The sequence below is a fragment of the Microtus oregoni genome, unplaced genomic scaffold (genome assembly GCF_018167655.1).
Source record: "Microtus oregoni isolate MIOR12 unplaced genomic scaffold, Mior012 000011F_ref0000422, whole genome shotgun sequence".
Classification (NCBI taxonomy): Eukaryota; Metazoa; Chordata; class Mammalia; order Rodentia; family Cricetidae; genus Microtus; species Microtus oregoni.
In genome coordinates this window covers 4,211,973-4,237,801 of record NW_024543070.1, presented here as the reverse complement: position 1 = coordinate 4,237,801, position 25,829 = coordinate 4,211,973, and the positions used below count along the sequence as shown (strand labels likewise).

The 25,829-nt window shown below is 37.0% G+C and overlaps 1 protein-coding gene across 4 annotated transcripts in view; it reads left to right on the top strand.

Annotated features, from left to right (window-relative positions):
- The window catches only part of LOC121453142 (protein Largen), a 265,911-nt gene that overhangs the window by 142,577 nt on the left and 97,505 nt on the right, over positions 1–25,829 (top strand). Inside the window, exons 1-2 of one of the 4 annotated variants that reach the window (XM_041659654.1) lie at positions 12,095–12,211; positions 21,673–23,022. In XM_041659654.1, coding sequence (XP_041515588.1) covers positions 21,724–22,428 — 705 coding nt within the window. In that variant the 5' untranslated portion in view covers positions 12,095–12,211; positions 21,673–21,723 and the 3' untranslated portion in view covers positions 22,429–23,022. Of the gene's footprint in view, positions 1–12,094; positions 12,212–18,440; positions 18,450–21,672; positions 23,023–25,829 lie in introns of those variants that run through there. The other 3 variants (XM_041659653.1, XR_005974975.1, XM_041659652.1) reach the window with 3 other exon arrangements.

Below are 25,829 nucleotides of genomic sequence, written 5' to 3'. Positions count from 1 at the left end.
AATTATATTTTATATATGAAATTCTCAAATAATTACACAAACACACACATATAAATGCCAACCTATTTATAGGAAATGAGATAATGATAGTGCAGAAAAGGGTGGTTTAGCTTGCAAATATTTGAGAATATGCCACAGATATAGATAACTTGATCTTCATTGAGTTATTGAGAGAGGTTCTTACTATGTTAACACAGCTTCCTTCAAACTAACAGTCATCTGGTCTCTGCCTCTCAAGTTAGGATTAGAGATGGGTACAATCATACCTCACTCACTTTTTTAAAGAGATGGTAGATATCATAGAAGAATTTCCTTTGCATCCTGTCTATTAAACAGGCTCTTTAACAACTGAAAAGGCAACTACTTCCTCCAAAGAGTGCCTCAGGGCTTCTCTTTGCACATGGGCTACCTCTAGCATTCTTATATGCTCTCCTTGTGTTTGCATGCTTCCTCAGATTTAGTGCAGCCTTCGATGCAGATGGCTGTTTCATTACCAAACTCATTCTAAATTTATGAGCTAGCATAAGGACAGTATAAATGCATTCATGTTTTACATAAAACAAGCATCTTATTAAATATATAAATGTTCTATCTATGGTTCCCCAAACAAAATTATTGTAGTTATCCTTATATTTGAAATTGTGTTTCTTATAAACAGTTTGTGCTCTTATCAAGACATTTCAAATAAAGTGATATCAATGACAGTACATTTTTTTTTATTTTACTGATTTCTTTTTCTTTGATGGACATCACTGAAAAGAACTTTGGACCATGATGCCCTTAATGTTTTTTTTTTAATAGAGAAGCTGCATTTGAATAATTTTACACATTGCCCATTTAAAATGTTCAAAAGTTTTACATTGTCAACAGAGCAAATACATTTTGTACGCCTTGTATTTGTAGCATATTTAATTGTGAATGTTTTAAGACTATAGAATTTCACAGACAGTATGAGGCATGTGGTACTAGTGATCCACATTTAGCTATGTTCTTGTTCATCACATTTGCCTAAGGACTTTCCTTTCCCAATTAAGTTACATAAATTAAGCTAAGCTCCTCATCTCCTGGACTTCAGCCAAATCTCCTCGATCTCTTTGAGTTGCTTCTTACACTTTCCATTGCTTTGAGCTTTACCAGTAAGAGGTTCATGAAACATATTTGCTTTAGGAGTTTGCATAATCACCATAATGTCTTAATTTATTTTAAATTATGAAGTTATTTTCACTGATTAATGGAAAAGGGATTGGAAATTCTTTACCATGTATAATATGATCCAAAGCCACTCAAGCATGTTTTCAAATAATTTCTATTTCTTTGTGTCCCTCCTAAAGGAATGTCCAAGAGGTTTGTTCTCTGCATGGTTTCCATTCAAGAGATTCTGTTAGTTATCTCCATACTTGAAGGAAATGTCAGTGTTGAAATTATTCGAAAGAGTACACCCTTCAAATAATGTGTATGTGTGGACATTGAATAATACTCTCATTTTTTAAATCATAGCTTTTTTTCATTTTCTGGCTTGGTAAATTTAGAATTTGATATCTTTTCTTGGAGCTTGCATCTCCAACACTACTGAGTCTTTTGTTTTCATACTTCATAGCGTCTTCGCTGAAGAGGACATCCTTGGGTAACACTTTCTCTCAGAATTTTGTGTTCACTGCTTTTTGTCCTCTGTTATTTGATGTTGCCTTGGAAAAGGCTAAAATGAGCCTCACTTTTCTGTCTCATGCTTAACCCTTTTTGCTTTGATGCTTACCCCTGAAGTGCATGGTACTTCTTAGTATCAATCATTCCCTAACAAAGTTTATTGAAGCAGAATTTATAATTTAAAGAGCCAACTCCAAGAAATTCCTCCTTTTAGAGAAATTTACCTCTTGAATATGTTTCATCCCATAACAGTGAAGTCTACAAACAAAATATAGTATATGCTATGATGTTATTACTCTTTTCATTTTCTGTACTTTGTATTAACTTTAAACCTAAGCATGAAGTCTGCTTTGAGCATTGTGCAAAATATTGCCTCATGATGCCCATTCTAGTTGCATCATGAAAACAAGTAGCCCTGCCTTTATTGAAGGTTATTCTCCCTTGAGAGCATACTATAATAATCAAATTCCCAACCACTGATTTCAAACATATTTCCAAATATTGTATTGAATTTTCTTATAGATTTAATTCCTTAAAATATACTGTACTGGAACTGGAAAAATGACTCATGAGTTAGGAGCACTGGATTATATATCAGAGGGCTCAGGTTCAATTCCAGCGCCCACATGGCATCTTTTTTTTTTATTGAAAAAAATTTCCGCCTCCCCCCGCCTCCCATTTCCCTCCCCTTTCCCCCACTCCTCCCCCCTTCCCCCATTCCTTTCCCCATCCCTCTCCAGTCCAAAGAACAGTCAATGTTCCCTGCCCTGTGGGAAGTCGAAGGTCCTCCCCACTCCATTCAGGTCTAGGAATGTGAGCATCCAAACAAGCTAGGTTCCCACAAAGCCAGTGCATGCAGTAGGATCAAAACCCAGTGCCATTGTCTTTGGCTTTTATCAGCCCTCCTTGTCTGCCATGTTCAGAGAGTCTGGTTTATCCCATGCTTTTTCAGTCACAGTCCAGCTGGCCTTGGTGAGCTCCCAATAAATCAGCCCCACTGTCTCAGTGAGTAGGTGCACCCCTCGCAGTCCTGACTTCCTTGTTCATGTTCTCCCTCCTTCTGCTCCTCATTTGGACCTTGGGAGCTCAGTCAGTAAGGTGCTCCAGTGTGGGTCTCTGCCTCTATCTCCCTCCATCGCCAGATGAAGGTTCTGTGGTGATATGCAAGATATTCATTAGTATGGCTATAGGATAGTGCTATTTCAGGTTCCCTCTCCTCAGCTGTCCCAAGGAAGTAACTGGGGACATCTCCCTGGACACCTGTGAGCCCCTCTAGAGTCAAGTCTCTTGTCAACCCTAAGATGGCTCCCTTAATTAGAATATATGCTTCCCTGCTCCCATATCAACCCTTCCTTTATCCCAATCATCCCATTCCCCCAAGCTCCCCCCATGCTCCCCTTCTCACTTTTCTCTCCCCATTTCCCCTTACCCCCATCCCAACCCACCCCCAAGTTCCCAATTTTTGCCTGGCAATCTTGTCTACTTCCAATATCCAGGAGGATGACTATATGTTTTTCTTTGGGTTCACCTTTTTATTTAGCTTCTCTAGGATCACAAATTATAGGCTCAATGTCCTTTATTTATGGCTAGAAACCAATTATGAGTGAGTACATCCCATGTTCATCTTTTTGGGTCTGGGTTACCTCACTCAGATTAGTGTTTTCTATTTCCATCCATTTGCATGCAAAATTCAAGTTATCATTGTTTTTTATCGCTGAATAGTACTCTAATATGTATATATTCCACACTTTCTTCATCCATTCTTCCGTTGAAGGGCATCTAGGTTGTTTCCAGGTTCTGGTTATTACAAATAATGCTGCTATGAATATAGTTGAACAAATGCTTTTGTAATATGATTGGGCATCTCTTGGGTATATTCCCAAGAGTGGTATTGCTGGGTCCTGGGGTAGGTTGATCCCAAATTTCCTGAGAAACCGCCACACTGATTTCCAAAGTGGTTGCACAAGTTTGCATTCCCACCAGCAATGGATGAGTGTACCCCTTACTCCACAACCTCTTCAGCAAAGTCTATCATTGGTGTTTTTGATTTTAGCCATTCTGACAGGTGTAAGATGGTATCTCAAGATTGTTTTGATTTGCATTTCCCTTATAGCTAAGAATGAAGAACACATCCTTAAGTATCTTTTGGCCATTTGAAACTCTTCTGATGAGAATTCTCTGTTTAGTTCAGTACACCACTTTTTAACTGGGTTAATTAGCATTTTAAAGTCTAGTTTCTTGAGTTCTTTATATATTTTGGAGATCAGACCTTTGCCTGTTGCGGGGTTGGTGAAGATCTTCTCCCAGTCAGTAGGTTGCACAATTCACATTTCTAGAGAACCTAGACAACAAAAAGGACCCTAAGAGAGAAATATATGTCTTCCACATCTTATTTCTACCACACAGGGAATGTGATGGGCTGTGACCTTGCGCAGGCCCCAGAAGTGATTTTTGTTACTCTGCATTTTAATCTTTCACCAGCCTCTCTGCCAGTTTGCTCATTTACAGCTCAAATTTCAATGATCCAACATTTTTCATCAATAAAATGCTCAGGCTTTGCTTTCTCACTTACTCCCATGCTGAAACATCCAAGAATTATTTAGTATCTTACTGAACTGAGATATACCCATTTTTCCTTGATAAGTATTTCAAATCTGAGATCTCCAGTAGTACCTCTTTTTTCTTTGTATTTCTGATATTACATTTTGGTCCTATTTGTGATTTTGTTTCAAAGAAAGAAAATTCTAGTGTACTCCATCACCCATTTTCTAAAATATTCAGCCTGGCATCATCTCTTATAAGTGGACATAATGCATGAATGTCATGGAAGGCTGGAAAGGTTAAACAGATAAAGTTAAAAGACATAAATAATGCCCTTGTCAGTTCCCTTCTGGGCACACTTCTGACCATGGCTTCTTGTTATGATGGCCTGGAGAAATGTCCTTTATTGTGGACTGGAGGGATTCTAGTCCTCATCGTGCTCTTTTAAGTAGAGTTTATTCTTTGCCTTGTTCTCATGCCCAAACACTTGGAGCTGAGGAAACACTGGCTAAGGAAGAAAAGCTTTGATTATGAAACCAGGCCTTCTGGCCTTTCATCATTAAACTCGACATCTCCCCTCCTACTCATTTCTGTTGCTGCCGTGCAGTGCCTTCGGCATATGCTCTTAGGAACCAGATTATTCTCTTGCTTTTTACAGTAGAGTCTTCTCTCAGCATCTTCTCCTTTTGGGCTAGCAATTCTCTCAAACAGTTAGAAGGAAGCGTCTCTCAGTAATTTGCTTTTGTACTCTGTTTGCCCCAATCTATTGAGATGGGCAGAAAGCTGATTTTTTTGTTTACTTGTGGTATCATGTTGAGTTAGTTTGCTTCTAAAAGTTAATAATTATGTCAATTTTATCATTTATTGTACTATTGTTTATTAAATGATTAAAGTTAATTATGTGCAGTGGTAAATACTGAATGTTATATAAAACAGAAAATATATCAAGAACTACACAAATTCTTAACTGTCATGAATCACTCATGCGACAAGCCTGTGATAAATGGCTGCTGATTTCCTCGTCCTGCATATGATGATCACGAAAGGACAGAGAACTTTGAGAAGATAAAGTGGATGTGGCAGCCCACTTGTATTTCAAGCCCTGGAAAGTAGATCGAGATCTCCAGAACAAGCTAGCCATATCAGGTTTGATTGAGAGACCTTGTCTCAGTGAATAGTGTGGAGGAGGAACTGAGGATGATTCCAACATCAGTCTCAGACATCACAGGCATGCATACATCAATAAATGTGCACCGAGCACACACATGCACATTTACATATATGTGAGCTCACACAAGTGCAAAAGTACAAATGCACACATTTTCAGAGCATAAATGTTCATGAAAAAAAAATAAGGAAAAGAGACATACTGGCAAAGGCCACTCATTGGAAATTTACTGCTTGAGACTGGGGTGAAGGTGATATTTTGATTTTGAATTGTATTCAAGTATGTTTTTTCAGTGTAACAAAAGAGCATAATACTGTGGTGACTTCACATCACACGTCTTGTCCATTAAGCCATAGGCATCAGAATGGTAGCCCCTCGATTAACTCCTGCATGCGGCTTAATTTCACCCGTCAGTCACTTCTCCTAAGTGTATAGTTGTATGTAACTTCAATTTCAAAATAAGCCTCTTACCTTCTCGTAGAAATATTTCCAGAAGGACATGAAATGACCTCATCTCATGTTCTCATTGTCTAGCTGAATGCTCGGCTCTTCCATACTTCCTTACAGTACCTTTACAGGCCTCCAACTTTTATGTTTGGAAAATGCTTTATCAACTTTATACTAATCCCATACATATATACATATATATAATATGTATATATTATATATATGATGTAGATATTGTGTAAATTAACTTGAACTTTCTAGTAAAAGTGCTGTTGAGTAGATATTAACACTTACCTGTATAACCACATGATATAATTCTTGTTTCTCTCACATAAACTAAGAACCAACTATTTAATTGTCCATATATTACATTTTTTTAATTTAAAACACCGCCCACTTACAAATTTGCAATATGATACTTTTTTTATGATTTCCCTTGCAGTAATGGTATTAGCTTAAATGTCATGCCTTTATATTTTCTTTTAAAATAGACTTTTTTTTTAGCCAGCCGTTTGAAAAGATAAAGCAATATTCTTGTATTCTATGTTAGCAGCATGATCATATGTTAACTGGTTTAAAGAATAAATACTTTGGTAAAGCACAGTAGGTTGTTTACATTGTTGGACTCTAGAGGGCTTTGACTTTTATCAATAATTGAAAGTGTAATTATAAAAAGAAGCCTTTACACAGCTGTTGGAGGTACAGTATAACGCTGAGGGACTTCATTAGCATTATACTTTATAAAATGCACCACAGATATACTGCACTGATATAGCTCATGTGGGATGGTGATATTCTTCCTACTTTAATATATGGAAAGGAACATGTAATGGGGTTTTACAAATAAGGAATACTTTGAAGGTTTCTCTTTGCATCTTAGCTCTATTAATGCTTGAAAAAAGTTACAAAGCATATTTTATAGTTTTCTTCCTTCATCACCTGATGTAGACCATGTGAATTTCTAATTCTTTCCAACACAGTTTTGTTAAAGCAAACCAAGGGTAGGGTTTACTATAAAAACTACACTGTTGGGGAAAAAAACGATGCATGTTGAAGCCTTCCAGGGATTTAGCCACAGAATAATAGTCATGAAAGATTATTTTTCAAAACCCTTCAGCAGATTTAAATGGGTCTTTGCTCTCTGTGACGAAGACATTCGTTGTTTTTCAAATTACGTTTAATTTATTTTTATAAACTGTATCTACAGTCCCCTGACAGTGAAGACAGATGCCTGGAAAGCCTGCTTTATGGGAGTTCACGTTTTAAACTTCATCTTTCTCTTTCATCTCATGTATTCTGCTTCATTAAATTCAGCATAGGGTTATATTTTAAAATGAAATGCTCAACTCTCCATTAAGAACGCTGGAGCTTAAGACAGAAAGGGATGGCACAGTGCGTGCATCCCCTTTTTAATCAAGGATAATGCTCCCATATGCCTTTCCTTAAGCATCCTCTGGTCATATGTGAGTAAAAGCAGGTGCTTTCAACTTGAGAAAGATATTGCAAAGACGAGCTTGACAGCTTCTCGAATGTTTTCACTAATGCCAGAATAAATACAATACACCCTTCCTGTTTGCATCATTTTCCATGATTTTCATTGGCTTTGCATCTCATATATTTAATGACTTATTTTATGGTAACTTCTTTCCACTTCTTCCAGGTCCTGCAAAATCCTAGGTGGTCACATCATTTGTTCATATGTCTGTAGTGTCATCCTGTTACCTCTGTCCAAGGCCAAACCCTTTAGGGTGGTGTGAAGATCCCTGCATACCATCGTGTGCTGCTATCAGCTTGTCTCTATCATTTTATCTTTATATGGTTCTTATTTTTCTCATGTTCGCTTTTCTTAACTAAGCACCCTCAATATGAACACGTAAGCCCACACTATCCCTGCTATACTCTACTACATTAGGTGATTTTCTACTTGTGGAACTCTCATTTTCTTATGCAAACTGTCTTATTTTACTCTGGTGTGTGTGTGTGTGTGTGTGTGTGTGTGTGTGTGTGTGTGTGTGTCGCGTGCACACATATGCTTCAGGGTAATCTTTCAAGTTTCCCTCTACATGTATGTTTCTTCAATGTCCAAATATCCCATGTATATTTCTCCTGTTTCTTAATTATTTTTAAAATTAGTAAACCATGGAAGTGACACCTTAAAATGACCCTTTTTATCATCACATAATTGTTGAAAATCCAAATTACAGCCTCATCCCAAAGTTCCAACTTCAAATCTATTAACATTGGTATTAGTATCAACACTGCTAAGTAAAAGTATTTGAATTTTTGGCTAATGATATTATTTCAACCATGTAATTATGTATGTAAGACATCAAAAATGAGATTTTTATTATTTCGACACAAGAAATTTAATATTATACATATATCTTAAGTCAAACATAAAGTTGTACAATTTACCACTTTTTCTTCTTTATAGTGTTCACTAAGCATTTATTTCACTATGATATGCAAGATAAAATCCTGTAATGATGTGGGAGTGTCATATATCAATCCGTTGATTTCATTGATTAAGTAATAAAGAAACTGCTTGGCCTCATAGCTTAGAACATATGTGGGTGGAGTAAACAGAACAGAATGCTGGGAGGAAGAGGAAGTGAGCTCAGACTCGACAGCTCTGCTCTCTGGAGCAGAGACGCCATGCTCCGCTCTCCCGGGCAGACACACATGATGAAGCAAGCCGCCAGGTCAGACATGCTGAATCTTTCCCGGTAAGACCGGAGCTACACAAATTATTAGAGATGGGTTGATCGGGATATCAGAATTAGCCAGTAAGGGCTAGAGCTAATGGGCCAAGCAGAATGGGCCAAGCAGTGTTTAACAGAATACAGTGTCCGTGTAATTATTTTGAGGCATAAGCTAGCAGGTGGCCAGGGTGCTGGGGACGCAGCCCCGCTGCTCCTATTACTACACTGTAATATAGGAATTTTAGTGTAAATGGAAGTCATTTATTTTTGCATCTATTTATTTATTTATGTAGAGGGCAGAGTACAACTTGTTAGAGTCAGTTTTCTCCTCACAGCATGTGGGCTCTTGGAACAGAATTTGGGTTGTCAGGCTTGGTGGTATGTGCCTTATCTTAGTTGCTGCTTTGTTGCTTTAAAGACACACTATGACCAAGGCAACTCATACAAAAGAAAGCATTTAATTGGGATCTTGCTCACAGTTTCCTCATGGCAGGTAACTTGGTGGCAGGCAGAAATCCAGAGTGCTGGAGCGGTAACTGAGAGATTTTCATCTTGATCAACTAGCAACAGGCAGAGAGAGAGAAGCTGACAGACAGATACGGGGCCCCGAATATAGTCTTAAAACCTCAAACCCACCCCTAGTGACATACCCTCTTCAACAAGACCACACTCCTCTTTGGCCTTCCCAAAAAGTTCACTAACCCAGGACAAAGAATTCAAACATATGAGCTTACAGAGCACATTCTTATTCAAACTACCACATACTTTTACCTAAAAAACCATTTTGTGTTTTTGTAAATATTATATTAATAATAAATAGATTAAATAGCATAATTATGCAAGTTTAGTTTAATATTTAATTTTAATGTTTTTGTTCCAGACTAATTTCTGGAAGTATTACATGTTTTAAAGGTGTATAAGAGCCTTCTAGTATCTATCTATATGAAAACATAAAAGTGAGAGGTTACAAGTGAATTCATGGGGGTTATCTTGTAGACAGAATGCTTTGCTGTATTTTGCCCTATTTGATTTCTTCTTATTGTTTCTGCATTCAGTATATATTCATCATTCCATTTCTAAAAGCACATGATTTTCTTTCTTTTAGGAAAGTAGAATCATCACAAGAAGAAAAATATGAAGACCCCTTAAACAATTAATCACTGTACCATACAGCGGTAGATAGCAGGCAGGCATATGCAGGAGCGCTAGAGCTGTACAATGGGATTAAATGTCATTAGGAAGATTGTTTTGAAGTGAAAACAATATAAAGGCTAATTGGTTAAAGATACCAGAAGAGGGAGATAGGTAGATTGATGGATGGATGGATGGATGGATGGATGGGTGGATGGAGTGGTTGATAGATAGATGGATAGATGATAGATAGATAGATAGATAGATAGATAGATAGATAGATAGATGATAGATAGATAGATAGATAGAAAAACAGAGACAGAGAGAGTAAGTGGTGTGTGTGCGTGTGCATTGCATGCTCGTGTGTGTGTGTGTGTGTGTGTGTGTGTGTGTGTGTGTGTGTGAGAGAGAGAGAGAGAGAGGAGTACATTTAAAGACATCTCTAGTGCAAAAGGAACAGGTTGAATGGAAATAGGATTTGATTAGATCCAGAACATACCTTACCGGGGATATTTGCAACACCACCCTCCCACTGGAGTTGATACTGATATTAATTGGGAAAATACTGGCAGCTTATTTCATCTTTTCATTTGCACATATATAAATGCAAAATGCTAGAGACTGGTGACTACAGGATGATGTTTACAAGTTACAGGACCATTACGCCATGATGCAACCTACTCTTGAATGTGATTGAAACGACGCCCTCCTGATCATACACTCAGAAGATGCAAATAGATGAATAAGTCATGAGGCTGCTGAAGTAAAAGGATATTTCTTTCCCCACACTTTACACGAAGTAGCAGGAGAAGCTCGTTACTCATTGAAATAACAAGAAATATGAAAACAGAAGTGAGTTAGCAAGGGCATTGCAGTCATGGTCTGTGGGTGATATTTGTTGAAGAGAAAAGTAAAGTGGAAATGGATCCCTTATTAATGACACGTAAATATCAAACTTATATGAATATATCTCATAGTACAGTTTAACTCTTGGAGTCAGCTGCAAGTTTTAAAATAATAAAACTTGCAAATAGAACAGAACACATCAAAACTAGCCAAAAGCAATGTCTTTGCATTTCCGTGAACTTCTGTATGGTGATAGTAGCCATTCAGTGTGAATGCTGTGAAGGTTCTTGAAGTATTTTACACTTTCACTATTAAATATATTTTAATGCCCTTACACACTACCAAAAATGAAAATTTCACGACAGAGCTACAACCTCTGAGATTATTCTGTTAAATGTGACCACAAAAGGTTAGACAGGAAAAAAATTATACCCTTATACTTCTCATATGTCAGTATCAGTCGGCTTTTAGTGAACCAATTCTTTGCTATAAAAATATATTAAGCAAAGTTTTATATGTAGACTAACCTGTGTTTTCATGTCACTTTTTTCTGTTACCACTGATATGTGTTGCCTCATACTGAATAGAAATCCGCTTGGCATATGACAAATAGAAACCATGTTAATCACACAAACCATGTTTGTACTACATATGTTAATTATAACCATTAACATAAATAATAATATAGGAGATTTCTACCACTTTTACGAGCAACTCAAAAATGTTTATAATTGGACTCAAAAATACTTAGAACAGTTTTTCAGATTTACATTTCAGGACTGAGTCAGAAAAAACAGAGGATGTGGGACATTTTTGGTACCTCTTATAAGCATAAAAATTACCCTTAATATGTCCTTTTAAGGTGCTGAATCTCACTATGTGAAGGATGAGAATCAGTTTCACTCCACTGGCTTGGATGAGGCATGCTCTAAGCTATGGTGTCACCCCCCAAAAAAAGATATTAAAAAATCTTAAAAAAGAACTTACAGAGGTATACACTGGTTGGACTTGTAGTCAAATCCATGTGGTTTCTGAGGGTCATTAACTAACTGAAATTGGCTACAAATTGCATGTGAGGGAAAGAATGATTCAGTATCCTGGAGAAACTGAAAACCTGGTACCATAGAACTCTCAGATCAGGAAGTCCAACCATGAAGGAAAACTGAATTCACCCCACATCCAGTTGCAATCTACTCTCCAACTCTAGAAGAGGGGGAGAGAGAGATCAAAGAGGGGTGTTCACACGATGTTTATGTTCGCCTTAGATGAGCTGTTGTCTTTAGGCTTCACCTAAAGATTGGGAATGGCTCCTCAAAGGAAGAAATATCTATTTTCTCTTACAGGGGGCCAACATGAGCCCCTTGGCTCCCAGGACTGCTCCGTTGAACACCACAAACACTGGAGTGAAGAGGGCTAAGAGGGGCGAATTGTTTCCTGGCTATGATACCAAAATGTCTTCCCCGGAATGCAGTTAAAGCAAGTCTGACAAGAATTGAAACAAAAAGGTTAATAATTAATGCAGAAACTTACAGTTGGCCAAAGTGCAGAGAATGTGTCAGTGGGGTGCGCTCATGAACTATAGGTGCTGTGGCTGTTTGCCCAAGAGCAAGGAAGTAAACATTCCTGCATGGAAGTGTGGAACTCATGAGTCCCCACAACAAACTGAGATGCTAAAAACAGGTAATGGCTTTGGAGGAATGGAAGTCAGTTTGCTTTAACCGTGCAGCCCTTGGTAAGTTAACCTGATTCCAGCCATTGGTCCCACACGCAGAAGTATATGGGCACTGTAAGTTGGATTGATAAATTATTATTTAAAACATTTTTAAAAGACACCACAAAGTGGAGAGGTAGAGAGATGGGAATGAATGTATATCTTAAGTGTCAAATATAGGAAAGGAGGAAGAGGGCAAGTAAAAATTACATAACATAATTTTATTATTGTGAAGTTTAGGGTGTTTTACACTGTGGAAGAGACACTCTGCTGGTGCGGACAGCAAACTCATATTTCAGAGGAAATATCTCAGTGACTGATTGGCCTATGGAACTACAAGAGAATTGTTAGGGAAACTCTTGCCGCTCTAAAAAGCTGAAGATAGTTCTCTATTCCAAGGCTAGCCTAGCTGTCATTTGGAACCACTTCAGCATATATTTCCCATGCTTGTGACTGAAGTTTTTCAGAGACCAAGAGAGAGAAACTCCAGTCATTCTTGCCTTTTTAATGTCTTACAGATCCTTCCACATAAATAAATTTAAAAGTTTACCAAGTTGTGGAATAAATTAAATGCTTCCATTTGCTACATTTTTTTCTAAGATAAGTACAATTTAGTGTAATTTGACCAGTCACGCTATAATTACAGGGTATGCTCATGCATACAGATTCACATGCCCTTTCTCAAACATGCTGTCATCTAACAGCAGAATGCACAATTGCGATGAAGAACTATTTATTTTAATTCCTACAGTATATCATTTGAGCAGAGAGATAGAAATGGAGCATTGAGTTATGACTGTAAGTGGAAGGCAGATTAGTGCTCCTTTTTAGTGATGGAGCACACTCAAGGCTGCCTCCCTTGCTTCCTTCCTTTTCAGGCTCACATTCCATTTATCAGGTTGAAAGAAATGCTGTGTCAGTCCGCATTTGCATTCAGCTACAGAATGTACGCCAACAGTAAAGGGAGTTCGCGTTCTTATCCATGCTTCTTTTAGTAGTACTTCCTTTGACTCTTATTCATTTTTCCTTTGAGCTTTTTTATTTTTTACTGCAGACATCCACAGTTTAAGGTAGATGCTTGCCGAGATCAATCCTAACTACTTAAGAATCAATAAATCACCTGGTAAAAGTCTCAGCTGGAGATAAACTCCTCTTTTTTTTTCCTTTATGAATTTTGCAGTCAAAATTCTTCCAGCTGAGAATTGTTGATGAGTAACCCCAGAGAAAGATTCGTGCAAATTGAAGCTTTAAGATTATTGACCTTCATGTTACATGACTTTAATTAACGAAGATGAGTAGCATTTAGGAAAACTCTGGATACATTTAGAGTTATATTTGCAGAGAAAAGCATGCTTCAGTTCTCTCAGTCGTTTAGGAGTTGAAGAGGAAGAATATTATCTGAAGCTTTGGGGGAAAATCTGTGCTTCAGTGAAGAGGGAGAGCTAATCCTCCATGTCTCACCAAATCCCCACTTACCTCTCTTCCCTTTCTCCTCCACGTCTGTCTTTCTGGACCCTATGGATTGATGGGTCTCATGGCCTGAAAAATGAGACTTAAACCTTGAAATCATGACAAAGCTGAAAACACAGGCAAGGAATGACTTCAGTCCGAGTCTCTATTCCATTCCTTCACTAAGTAGAATGTCATTTAATACCTCGATTCAAAGTCACTGCACTGTGCTATGACTAGCAGAAAGCTAACCCGAAGGGAGTACAAATGGAGAGTTCCGGTACATGAGCCAACCATGTAGTGCGGGAACAGGGCACAGATGGGAGGAAAGGAATCCCTCAATTTTTCGTTTCGGGTTTATCTTTTTTTACTGGATTGTACTTCAGTGACATACATTAAGGCCTATTTTGTTCCTAACAATTTAATAGTTCAACAAGTAATATGTGTGGAGTATCTTCCCCTTTTTACTGATTTGTTACACATGGTCATGTATTTTATAAAGATGATTTCTTTCAATTGTATCATGTACTTTGGGCTATCGATCCCTCATATCCTCCCATTCCTTCGCTCTATTCCTTACTCTCTCATTAACTTCAATTCTTGTATTGACTTTAATAACTGTTTTATATCATTCATATAATACTTAGATATGTATCTATGAACACTCAAATATCCACAAATGAAGTGAAAGACACATTTGTCTTTCTGAATCTGAATATTTTGCTTAATGCAGTAAGGCCCTTTCACAGACGATTTTTAGCCAAGGACATGATTTTGTTTTTCCTTATGAATGAATAAGGCTCCATTTAGAATACTCAGTGCAATTTCTTTATCCATTCATCTCTTGGTGGGCATTGAGGCTGATCTATGAACCAGATTTTTTTCAAAGATTCCTGTGATAAGCATGGCTATGTAATATCTCTGTAGCATGTTGACTCAGAGTCCTATGAAAACACACCCAGAAGTGGTGTAACTGCGGCATATGGTAGATCTATTTTTAGTTTTGAACTCCATACTGATTTACATAGTGACTAGACCAGTTTTTGCTCCCTCAAGGAGTTTATGAAAGTTCCCTTTGTCCATAACCTCACCATCATGTATTGCTTGTTTTCGTAATGATAGCTATTCTGATCCTAGGAAAATACAATCTCAATCGATTTTAACTTACATTGTTTTCCCTGTCTTATTCTGATTTCAGTGGAAATGCTTTGAGGCTTTATTCTAGTAGTATAATGTTGAATATAGATTTCCCATTTATAGCTTTATTATTTTAGCAATGTACTTCTGTTCCTAGCTTCTTCAGAGTTTTTATCATGATGGATGCCTTTTTGCTGTCTGTTGAGATTATCAAGAGGCTTGGAATCTATTAATATGATACATTATTTTCACTTCTAGTTTAATTTTGATATTGTTTATTGGCCTATAAATATATAACTTTCTTCTAAATGGTACAAATTAAATTTTCTCATAGCCTCTAATGACTCTTTGAATCTCACTGATGTCTGTTGTATGACTACCTTTTCACTTCCAACACTCTTCATCTGAATCTTCTCTCTTTGTCCTGTAGTGAATTTGCCTAATGATTTCTGAATCTTTGTTGTCTTTTCTAAGAGCCATCACTTTGCTTCATTGGTCCCATACATAATTCTTTTGTCTCTATTTCGTTAATTTCTTCCCTGATCATTTTTATTTGTGTCTACGTATTATATTGTTTCCCCAAGATGTTGAAGCATATCATTATTCCTTTCAGGTTGATTTTAAACACACAGACTTTCTAGTTATAAAATTTCCTTTTAGAACAATTTTTGTTGCATCCCACAGTTTTTAGTCTGTTGTTGTTTCATTTTTCATTAAATTCTAGAATTTTATATTCCCTGCTTTTCATCATCCTGTATTGTGTTGAACAATCTCCCTGATATGAGTACTGTCATATAGTGTTTTTTGTCAGTGCCTAATTAATGATCTACAGGACTTTGGACTTCACCTCTCTCAATCAACAAGGGAGTGAAGAAAGGAGAGACAGCTATAGCAGAAGAGCTGGGGTTGGGTGGATTGTGTGCTCTGGTGGAGACTCCCGAGCATCTCAGACACTCAGGTTGTTTATTATATGCCGCTGAGTAAAGAGAAAAACTTACTTTATACAGCTGAACTAGGAGGCAGGTTCTTCTCATGCAGCTGAATGAAAGGAAGCAGGCTGCCTAATCTCTGGAGGAGGTTTCTGTATGGGAGCAGTTTTAGACTGCAGTCAGCAGGAGGTAGAAACTGGAGTTGATAGTTACTGTGCCCCGGTTTTATCTAAAAACAACCTTTCCTAACATCTGCATTTGAACCAGAGAAAATCTTTATCATTTATCTACTTGTTTGTTAGTTTTAAACAAATAATTACTCTGAGCAGAACGAGATGGAGCCTCAGTATAGTTTTTGTTTTCATTTACGTAATGACAAAAGATGCTCGGTACCTTTCTGTGTTAATAGATCATTTTGCTTCTTTGAGATGTGTCTGTTCTGATCATTTTTCTGCCTTTGGTTGGATTACTTGATTTTATTATTTCTTTTTATATTGTGTATATCAATTCTCCTAATAACTGACCAATATTTCTCCCATTCTATATGATGGCTCTTCACTTTGCTGACTGTTATTATCATTTTTTTGTAAACTGGATGCAATCCCGTGTCAATTATTAGTTTAATTTCCTGAGCTATTAGAAACTTATTAGGAAGTCATTGCTTATGCCAATATCGTGGCATGTTTCCCCTGTGTTTATCACTACCATTTTCAGAGTTTCTGGTCATATTATGCTCTTTAACCTATTTTGATTTGATATTTTATAGAGGGTGAGATATATAAAAGTCTACCTTTAATCTTCTACATGTGAATATTTAGTTTTCCTAGGAACAATTTGATAAAAAGATACTTCTTCCAGGCGTTTTTGACATCATGTAAAAATGATATTATTAATAATAATAACAATAATAATAACTGTTGAACATCCTGACCACAGTTTTCCTTTCCCCTCTCCTCCCAGTCATTCCCACCTCACGGCCCCTCCACATCTACTCTTCCTTCTCTTTGCTTTCTATTCAGCAAAGAGCAGGCTTCTCATAGATGTCAATCAAACATGCAGATCAAGTTGCAGTAAGACTAGGCACCTCCCCTAGTATAAAGGCTGAACAAAGCAATTCAATGAGGAAAGGGTTTCTAAAAGCTGTCAAAAGAGTCAGACAGCCTCTGCTCACACTGTCAGGAGTCCCACAAGAAGACACAGTTACATAACTGTAACACAGGGCCTAGGTCAGTCTCATGTAGGCTCCCTGGTTGTTGGTTTAGTCTCTATGAACCCCTATGAGACCAGGTTAGTTGATTCTGTGAATTTTCTTGTGTTCTTTATCCTTTTGCCTATTACAATCCTTTCTTCCTCTCTTTTGCAGGATTCCCTGAGCTCTTTCTAATGTTTGACTTGTGGATCTCTGCAACTGTTTCTATTAGTGACTGGGTGGAGCCTACCTAATGACTATTGCGCAGCAATATATCTAAGTATAGCAGGATAGCATTAGTTATCATTATATTGACTTTCTTTTCAGTCCTGTATATTTCTTTCCTAGGTCTCTGGATATTCAGCCTCTGTATCTAGGCACTCAAAGTAGTCTCAGGGGTGGGATCCCTCTCATGGCATGGGTTGACCGTCATTGTTGACTTCTCTCACAATTTATTTCTGTGTCACCACTGCCCTACCACATCTTGTAGGCAAGACAATTGTATGTTGAACATTGGTGCCCAATCCTTCCATTGGATATCTTGCCTCAATATCCATCTCTCAGTTTTTATTGTTCATGTTACATTTGGTGCCCAACAAAGAGAAATTCTTTTATGCAATCTTGCAACTCCATTTGTGAATTCATTTATTCTACTCTATGTTTTTCTTAATCAGTCACTCACTAGTGGATATTTAGATTATCACTAGTTTTTTTCACTTATATTTATTTGCTTATTTATATAATTTGAACTCTAACAAATCAAAAGAAAGTCCTGCAAAGAAAACTGTTATGGGTTTCCATGTTAGTTTTCCTGGAATCGGCTGGAGTTTCTTAATAAAAGAGCTGTACCAAGGATGTACCTTACCTAGTTTGTAAGATATTGACAATAATATTGTAAATTGATATTTTTTGTCTGTGTTAGCAAAGTGTAAATTTCTTGTTCACTCAAATCACAACCAGCAATTTACATAAAAAAAACCTGTATTCTTGAGCTGTTCCTGCCCCTCATCAGCTGCAGCAATCAGAAGAGTGGGCCCTATACCTTGACTGAGCAACACAGTAGAGCTGGCCTTGAAGGTGTAGGTATGGGAAAACCCACCTGGAAGACATGAAAGCCAGAGATCTAGCCCTGCAATTTGTTCATTCCATCGTGAATGAAAGGAGTGAACTAGCCAGGGCAATGTTGGAGAGCTTACCTTGGTAATGAGGATGCAGAGAGCTGGTAGGCTGATCAACTCTGCAAATCCCCCGGCCCAGAACCAAGTTATGTGTTGGTCCACCCCATTATTTATCCTAACTGTGATCTGTTGGAGTATAGGGATGGGGACAGGGGTTGTATCTGTCATATGGACCCAGGACTGAAGGATTTCCAAGACACAGGGTAGAAAAGGGATGTCCAGGAAGAGTCCCAGTGAGGGTCCAGCATCAACGGTGAAGCACATAATAGGGGCCTTGAACCAGACCAATGATTCTTTGCAATAAATGCCAACATGTAAAAGTGTATGGATGAAGGGATTTCTTACATGACTCACAGCGTCACACTGCAGCTTCTATGGTGAGATATTTTCCCCTTCTTCCTGTTTTTCTCTTAAATTTTATTTTGTTTTATTTTTTTATTTTTGCAGAGGACAAGTAGGCTCAGGAGGCATTATGTGAACGACACAAGGAATAAATAAATAATGTAAAAAACCTGTATTCTCCCTGACTAAGAAATTGACATTAAATTCTATATCCCTTTTCTTTAGTGTATATATTTCCAATTTCTATTATGATTGAGGGTTTTCATATGCTTAATAAATTATGTGTGCATTTTATGTAAATTGCTTGCCTATAAGTTTCCTTCCCCCAATTTTGTTATGTCTGTGGGTGTTCTTGCATGGATATTAACTTTGTTTAAATTGTTTCATTCATTTAATTGCCTAAGTTTGTATTGAGGCCATGATATTTCTTTCTTTATGAAAGACTTGAGTGTGCTATTAGTATAAATCATCAGCCTTATCTTAACAGTATAATCTCCTATTTTCCTTCAGTAAAGGAAAACATCCACTTCTCTCAGCTTAACCTAATATTAAACTATAATAAAATTCCATCCTTTTTATTCAATATGACATCATTTCTAAATAGTCTTGAGGTATTTATAATTTGTGTAAATAGCCAGTGTTTTTCAATTTTCAATTCATTAATTTTAGTGTGTGAAATAATAGGTTTCATTATTATATTTTCAAATATATTCTACTGTACTTTTTATAGGTACTCCTCATTGTAATCTCTTATTCCTGTCTTCTGCTCTGCTCAAACCGTCCTTTCATGCTATATTTTCCTAATTTTTGATGTTGTATGATACTTGATTTTTTTTGCTATTCTAAATGTTTTATAATTCTTTTTCTGTGTACTATAGCTTCACTGAGGTATGTTGAGAAAGGATTTATATTTTTCCGTTTGACACTCAATGTGATTTAGTTAGAATGCACTTTTATTATAAAAATATATATTAACACATTGTCTCTTTGAATCCTGCTCCTCTCACTTCTAGGGCTGATTTTGAAACATGTGGCGCTTTCTTGCAACACACTCACAGTTTAGGTGCTAGTTCACTCTCTGTCTCCTGTCCCCAAGGGCTCTTCAGCAGGAAGGTCTTGTGTAGAGCACCCAGATTCTGCTCTCTGTCTCAGCTCTTTCTGAAAGCATGCTTGAACCATTACTCTTCTGCCAAATAGATCTGTCTCAAGTCTCAGGAAGGCTGCACCCTCCTGTCTCAAGGGGTCTCAGTCCACTTGAAATGTTTAACATGCTGCTGAGCATTTGGAAGTCATGCTTTTACTATTCCTACTTTAAGAAATCTCAGATCATGTTGTTGTCAGACCTTCCCACTAGGTTCCTTGTTCAATGAGAGCAGTGGTGGTTTTTGCACTTTATTATTTTTGCTTTAATAGACATGCAGGAAATGAAAATGTAGAGATAAAGAACAGTCAGGAATTATCAAAACTTCGGGCTTCTGTGAGTAATTTCCCATCAGTTTCGTGTTTTTCATAATAGTTGAGGTTTTAATTTTGTGTGAAAATTTAATTGACTAAAGGCTAGGGATAGTTACCTTCACGGTGGAAATAGGACACAGCCCAATGACTCAAGATAGTTTCCTTATCTTATGTATCTATTAACCTTCCATAACTGCAGTTTCTACATATCTGACTAAAAACTAGAGAATATGTCAGTAACCATATGGTCTTTTATGAGTAAATTTCTACTAGAATATTTCTTTTACAGTAATTGAGAAAGTTATAAAACTATGTCATCTGTAACAATCAGAGGTAAAATTTTTTTGCACAATTTGACCCAAAAGAACAATCCTCAGAGCATTTATTAGCAAATATTTTCTGAGCCCCCATAGGTACTACTCACTACTTAGAATACTACAAGGAGCAATAATCAAATATCCTACAGTCACTGAGAATAGACAGAGTCTACATGAAAAATAATATTTCAATACTCATGTTGCTACTCAACATGTATTTAAAATTATTTTAATTTTTGGAATGAAAAAATAGTTATTTTGAAATGTTTACTAAATTAATGTGACATACAGTTACTGGAGGAGTGGAAAGTTTTCCATGAAGATTGACTCCTGAACTAAGTTTTCTTCTTCTTCTTCTTCTTCTTCTTCTTCTTCTTCTTCTTCTTCTTTTTAAGATTTGTGGGCATTGATCTGCTCAAAAGATGTGTGGGGTTGGACATTTCATAAAGAACTATTACTGTGTACAAACGTTCTGTGGCAGGAAGTAAATTGACAATTATGAGAGTTTAAAGGATGGCCTAAAGATTTAGTTAAAGGAAATAAAAAGAGAAAATATTTGGAACTAAGGATCTGAAGGAATTTTGTGTGTTAAGAGTAAAGTTTTAGGCTAGAATCTTTTGGATTTAGACAGCGTTTGTCATCTGCAAGATTCACATTCAAGAACTGCATGATGAATTAAGAAAAATAAAGCACAAAATGTCCAAAATATTTTAAGTGAGCTTATGATTTTATGCTGGGCCTCATTTGGCTATCCTCAGCATGTTTGGGGTGCTGTCTTAGTTATGCTTTCTACTGCTGCGAAGAGAAACCATGACCACAGCGACTCTTATAAGGAAACATTTAATTGGGTTTGGCTTACAGTTCAAAGGTTTAATCTGTTGTCATGGTAGGAAACATGGTGGCATGCAGGCAGACATGGTGCTTGCGAGGTAGCAGAGAGTTCTACATCCAGATCTGCAGGTGACACACACTTCCTCCCACAAATCCATACGTACTTCAACCAGGTCACACCTCCTGACAGTTCCACTCCCTATGGGCTTATGGTGGTTGTTTTCATTCACATTACTGCAGGGCCTAAGAAAGGACCATCATCGTATTAAATGTCCAGCCATTATCCAAACTGTTCAGATCATTTTTCAGTGTGGAAGTGATGCTTTGGAACTTTCTAAATGCTAAATCAGATGTGGTTTCACCTTTTTATTTTTAAATATTGGCCATATTTTTGCATCCGATTCTACCTTTGGTGGTGATAGAAGAATCAAGAAGAAAACTTCATATTACTTTTCAGGGTTATATGATTTAGTACTTTGTGTGATGGTCACTATCTCTAAATTTATTGACTAAAATCTTGAGGTGGCTTTGGCATTACCAGTTCAAGATCAGTCAGTGCTTCTGTTTAACATCAAAACTGACCAGAAAAGAGTAGCTTTATGTGTATCTTGCTTCCAGTTGCTCTTCAACACCATTACCTTGTCCTTTCCACCAGGTGGTTGACCAGATTGATACCCTGACTTCTGACCTACAGCTGGAGGATGAGATGACCGACAGCTCCAAAACGGACACTCTGAACAGTAGCTCCAGCGGCACAACAGCCTCCAGCATAGAGAAGATCAAAGTGCAAGCCAATGCCCCCCTCATTAAACCTCCAGCCCATCCATCTGCTATCCTCACGGTTCTGAGAAAGCCAAACCCCCCACCGCCTCCTCCACGGTTGACACCTGTGAAGTGTGAAGAGCCTCCAAGAGTGGTACCAACTGTCAATCCGGTCAAGACCAACGGCACCCTTCTCCGGAATGGAGGCCTACCAGGTAGACCCAACAAAATTCCCAATGGAGACATCTGCTGCCTACCGAATAGTAACTTGGACAAGGCTCCAGGGCAGTCTCTGATGCACAGACCTGAAAAAGACAGAAGTCCCCAAGCAGGGCCTCGGGAACGAGTTCGGTTCAATGAAAAAGTACAGTACCATGGGTATTGTCCTGACTGTGAGAGCCGCTATCACATAAAGAACAGGGAGGTCCATTTGCACAGTGAACCAGTCCATCCACCTGGAAAGCTCCCTCACCAAGGTCCTCCCTTCCCTCCTCCACCTCATCTCCCCACTTTCCCATTAGAAAATGGGGGACTGGGAATAAGCCACAGTAACAGCTTTCCCCCTCCCACACCTGCAGCTGTGCCTCCTCCCACTGCACCAAAACCACAGAAGACCATCTTGAGAAAATCCACCACAACCACAGTGTGATGTCTGCCATTTAAGAAAACTTTTTTGTTTGTTTTTAATTTTCTATATGATAAATGATAAGTAATGAGCACTTTCTACTCAAGCAATAAAAAAGCCCAAATATATTAATCTGCATTCAACAAAGTGGCATAAAAATCACCTGGTAAGTATGCAGTGATGCTTCTCTCCTGGATGTACATTGTTTTACATGTCCGATCATCAGAAACTGCCGAATAATGAGAAAATATGAATGCATTTTATCTTTTGCAATTGACCTATGACAAACTGTGACCTTCAGATTACAAGTATTTTGATTTATTATAAGAGATGCGAGATCAAATATTTTGATTTATTGATAAAGTCAGGGCAATTCATTTCATTCATGTCTAACTCATCTATGCATTGATGAAGTCATAATCCTCCCTTTGATCTAATGTTTTTTTAATAAGAATTTTAATACCGAAGGACTATTTTATTATTTTTCTAATGATGTTTGTCAATAATTTTGCATCATGAAATGCTGAGGACAATGCCAAAAAGTTTATTTTCTATACTATACAATTATGAATCATGTGTTCAACTACATGTGTAATAAAATATTTTGAGCTTTGGAAATATGTCAATAAATAATGGTAAATAATGAGAAAGCCTAATTTTCCTAAGGATTAATATGAAGTATGTATTCATTTATATAATCATATTATCATTCACTGAAAGTTGGAGGCAAGTCCCAAGAGTTCCAACAAGATGACGTTGATTGGATATTAGAATTTCTATATTAAATCTCATAACCCATTTGGTAAGTACATCCTTCCAACAGTTTCATATATACACCTCCATTATGTTACTTCTAGAATTATATGTTGACAGCCTTGGATGTTGTCAAGCCATTTTTCAGAACCCACTGTAGAGAAGAATATTGAAAGGTTGGAATTTTTGCCTTCTGCCCACCTGCACAAGCTCAAGGTGCCTGAATAGATTCACATTAATAGGAGGGATGGTGGCGGTGTCTCAGGTCACAGGGTATGTTAAGCCATGGCCTTTCCCTTCTCTCTTCTGAGTTAAGGACATCAGGGGCTTTTTGATGTCCCATATAAGAATCTTTTCCTTCTGCCATCAAATACAAGTCTTTCTCCTCAGTAGTATTTGTCAACTTAAAAAATGTACCAACTCATGGGTCAGCCAGTTCGCATCTGAACTGATATGGAGAGATGTGATATTTAACATTGGAGTTAAAACTTATTTATCTCCACCAGAATCATTGTGAGGAAATGTGCCAAGAGGGAAAAAAGGTATTTTAAGGGGAACAGTGGAGAGCAGTGTCTTGATGGGAATTGTTTTATTGTGTGATCTGAAAAGTGTTGTGACCTTTTCAAATATTTGCCTTTTCATTTTAAAACTTTAACTTTTGCTGCTACAGCATGGTAGTTTTATGATTTGGAATACCCTTTCAAATAGTTTTCTATTGAAATATGACTATGTATTTTGGGAAGAATATAGAAAGAAAATAGCATTTATGATTTAAATGAATGATTGAATGAACAAAATAAATAAGGAGCAGTGAATGCCCTGTTAAAAATTTACTCAGTGTGTAAATTTTATCCTTTTGTGTTATCCATGAGGGTGATGTAATCTTAATAATCCAATATTTCAGAAAGCGATAAAAAAATAATAAAGAAAGACAATGATCTAGTATTTATTAGCTGTATGATCAGTGTATTTAAGAGATATGACCCAGGTAAATAAATAATTGAATTGTTGAATACCAAATAATGTGTTCTTAGATTTTTACTCCATGAATTATCTTAAAATAAAAGTTTTTGTAGTTAAATCAACTTTTTACATTTAATATATTAGTGCCTTTTACACTTCAAATGAGTGTTAGATCCTGAACTTTATTTTCTTCCCGTAATTCATTTTTGTCTTTTTCAACCAGTTACTAAGACCTAGCAATCACCATATGGATTCAGGTTTTGACTCATGTCGATGTCAATGTCTGGGAACCATACTCATCTCAACGTTTCACAGATAATTCACAGAACAGAAAACTTTCTTCTAGTACAGTAAATTGAATAAGCCGAATCATTGAAATTGTTTGAATAAGAACGTTGACTTATATCCATAGAAAAAAATCTTACAGATATAGATGCATCTCTTTTCTTCAAAACATAGACAGTTTCTTCATGAAAAACCATCTTTTTCTATGTAATTGGTGACTGTATCTGTTCCTAAATAACAATATTTGTAGCTAACTATCTACCTAGAATGCTGAGTCAAATTTCAACTAAAAACTTCATGGCCATTGGCTTACAAATATATATATGAATATATATGTGGTTTTTGCAGAATTTATTATTTTGCCACACTTACTGGAACATGTACATAGAAACCTATAAACAACGTAACAAAATTAACATAGAACATCTTAATATTTTCCTGGAGACATATAATTAAAATGTCACTAATTTTTGTAATCAGCCAACATTGCTTGCACAGTTGAAAAGTTGAAGTGCATATTCTGCTTACTATGATATAATAATCATTCCTCTTTCTAAAGAAAAATAAACACGGCTGAAAACACTTTCTTTATTTTCTTAAAAGCAGCTACTTGCCAGGCTATGCATTTGTGAACTTTTATTTACATAGAGTTTGCCATAGAGTTCATGGCCGTGCTCCATTGAAGGTGTATTTCCTGCTGAGTGTGACATGGCAGACGCTGCCTGTGAGAACAGCCCTTCATAGTGCGGTTCCAGAATATGTTTCCATAGACAGGATAGTTGTTAATTAAAGAGTGTGAATTGCTCTGCTTTTTTCAGGGTAGACAAGTATTTTCAAATTTGAAATGCTGTTTAAAATTCTTTTTACCTCCCAATATTTGCAACAATTTTATTAAGGTGTCAGTCTATGATTTTTAGATTTTTTTTTTTTTGAAACAAGATTTCTCTGTGTAGCTCTGGCTGCCCTGGAACTCACTCTGTAGACCACACTGACCTCGAACTCATAGAGATGACTCCGCTTACCTCTGCTTCCCAAATGCTGGGATTAAAGGCATGTGCCACCATGTCCAGTTAGACCATTCTTAAACTAAGTAAAATATTTTCAGGAAAATGCAGAAATATACAAGACTATAAAACTTCCCCCCAATTGTTATTATTTCTATGTTTCCTCATTAATTTACTAATCCTGGGAAGAAATGCATTTGTTCACAAAGATGGCTTAATTGACCTAAGAAAAGCACTTAGATTTGAAGCCAAACTGCGCTGCTATTGTTCAAAAAGTAGGGCAAGAAGACAGTTTTTATGACTTTCTTTGGACAGATTAGTATTTGCTTTCAGCATGATTAAGGCATCACCTATGGGGAGTATTCTGCTATTCAGAACCTTTTAACTTTAGAGTTCAGTTATGACTCTCTTTTTGGTGTT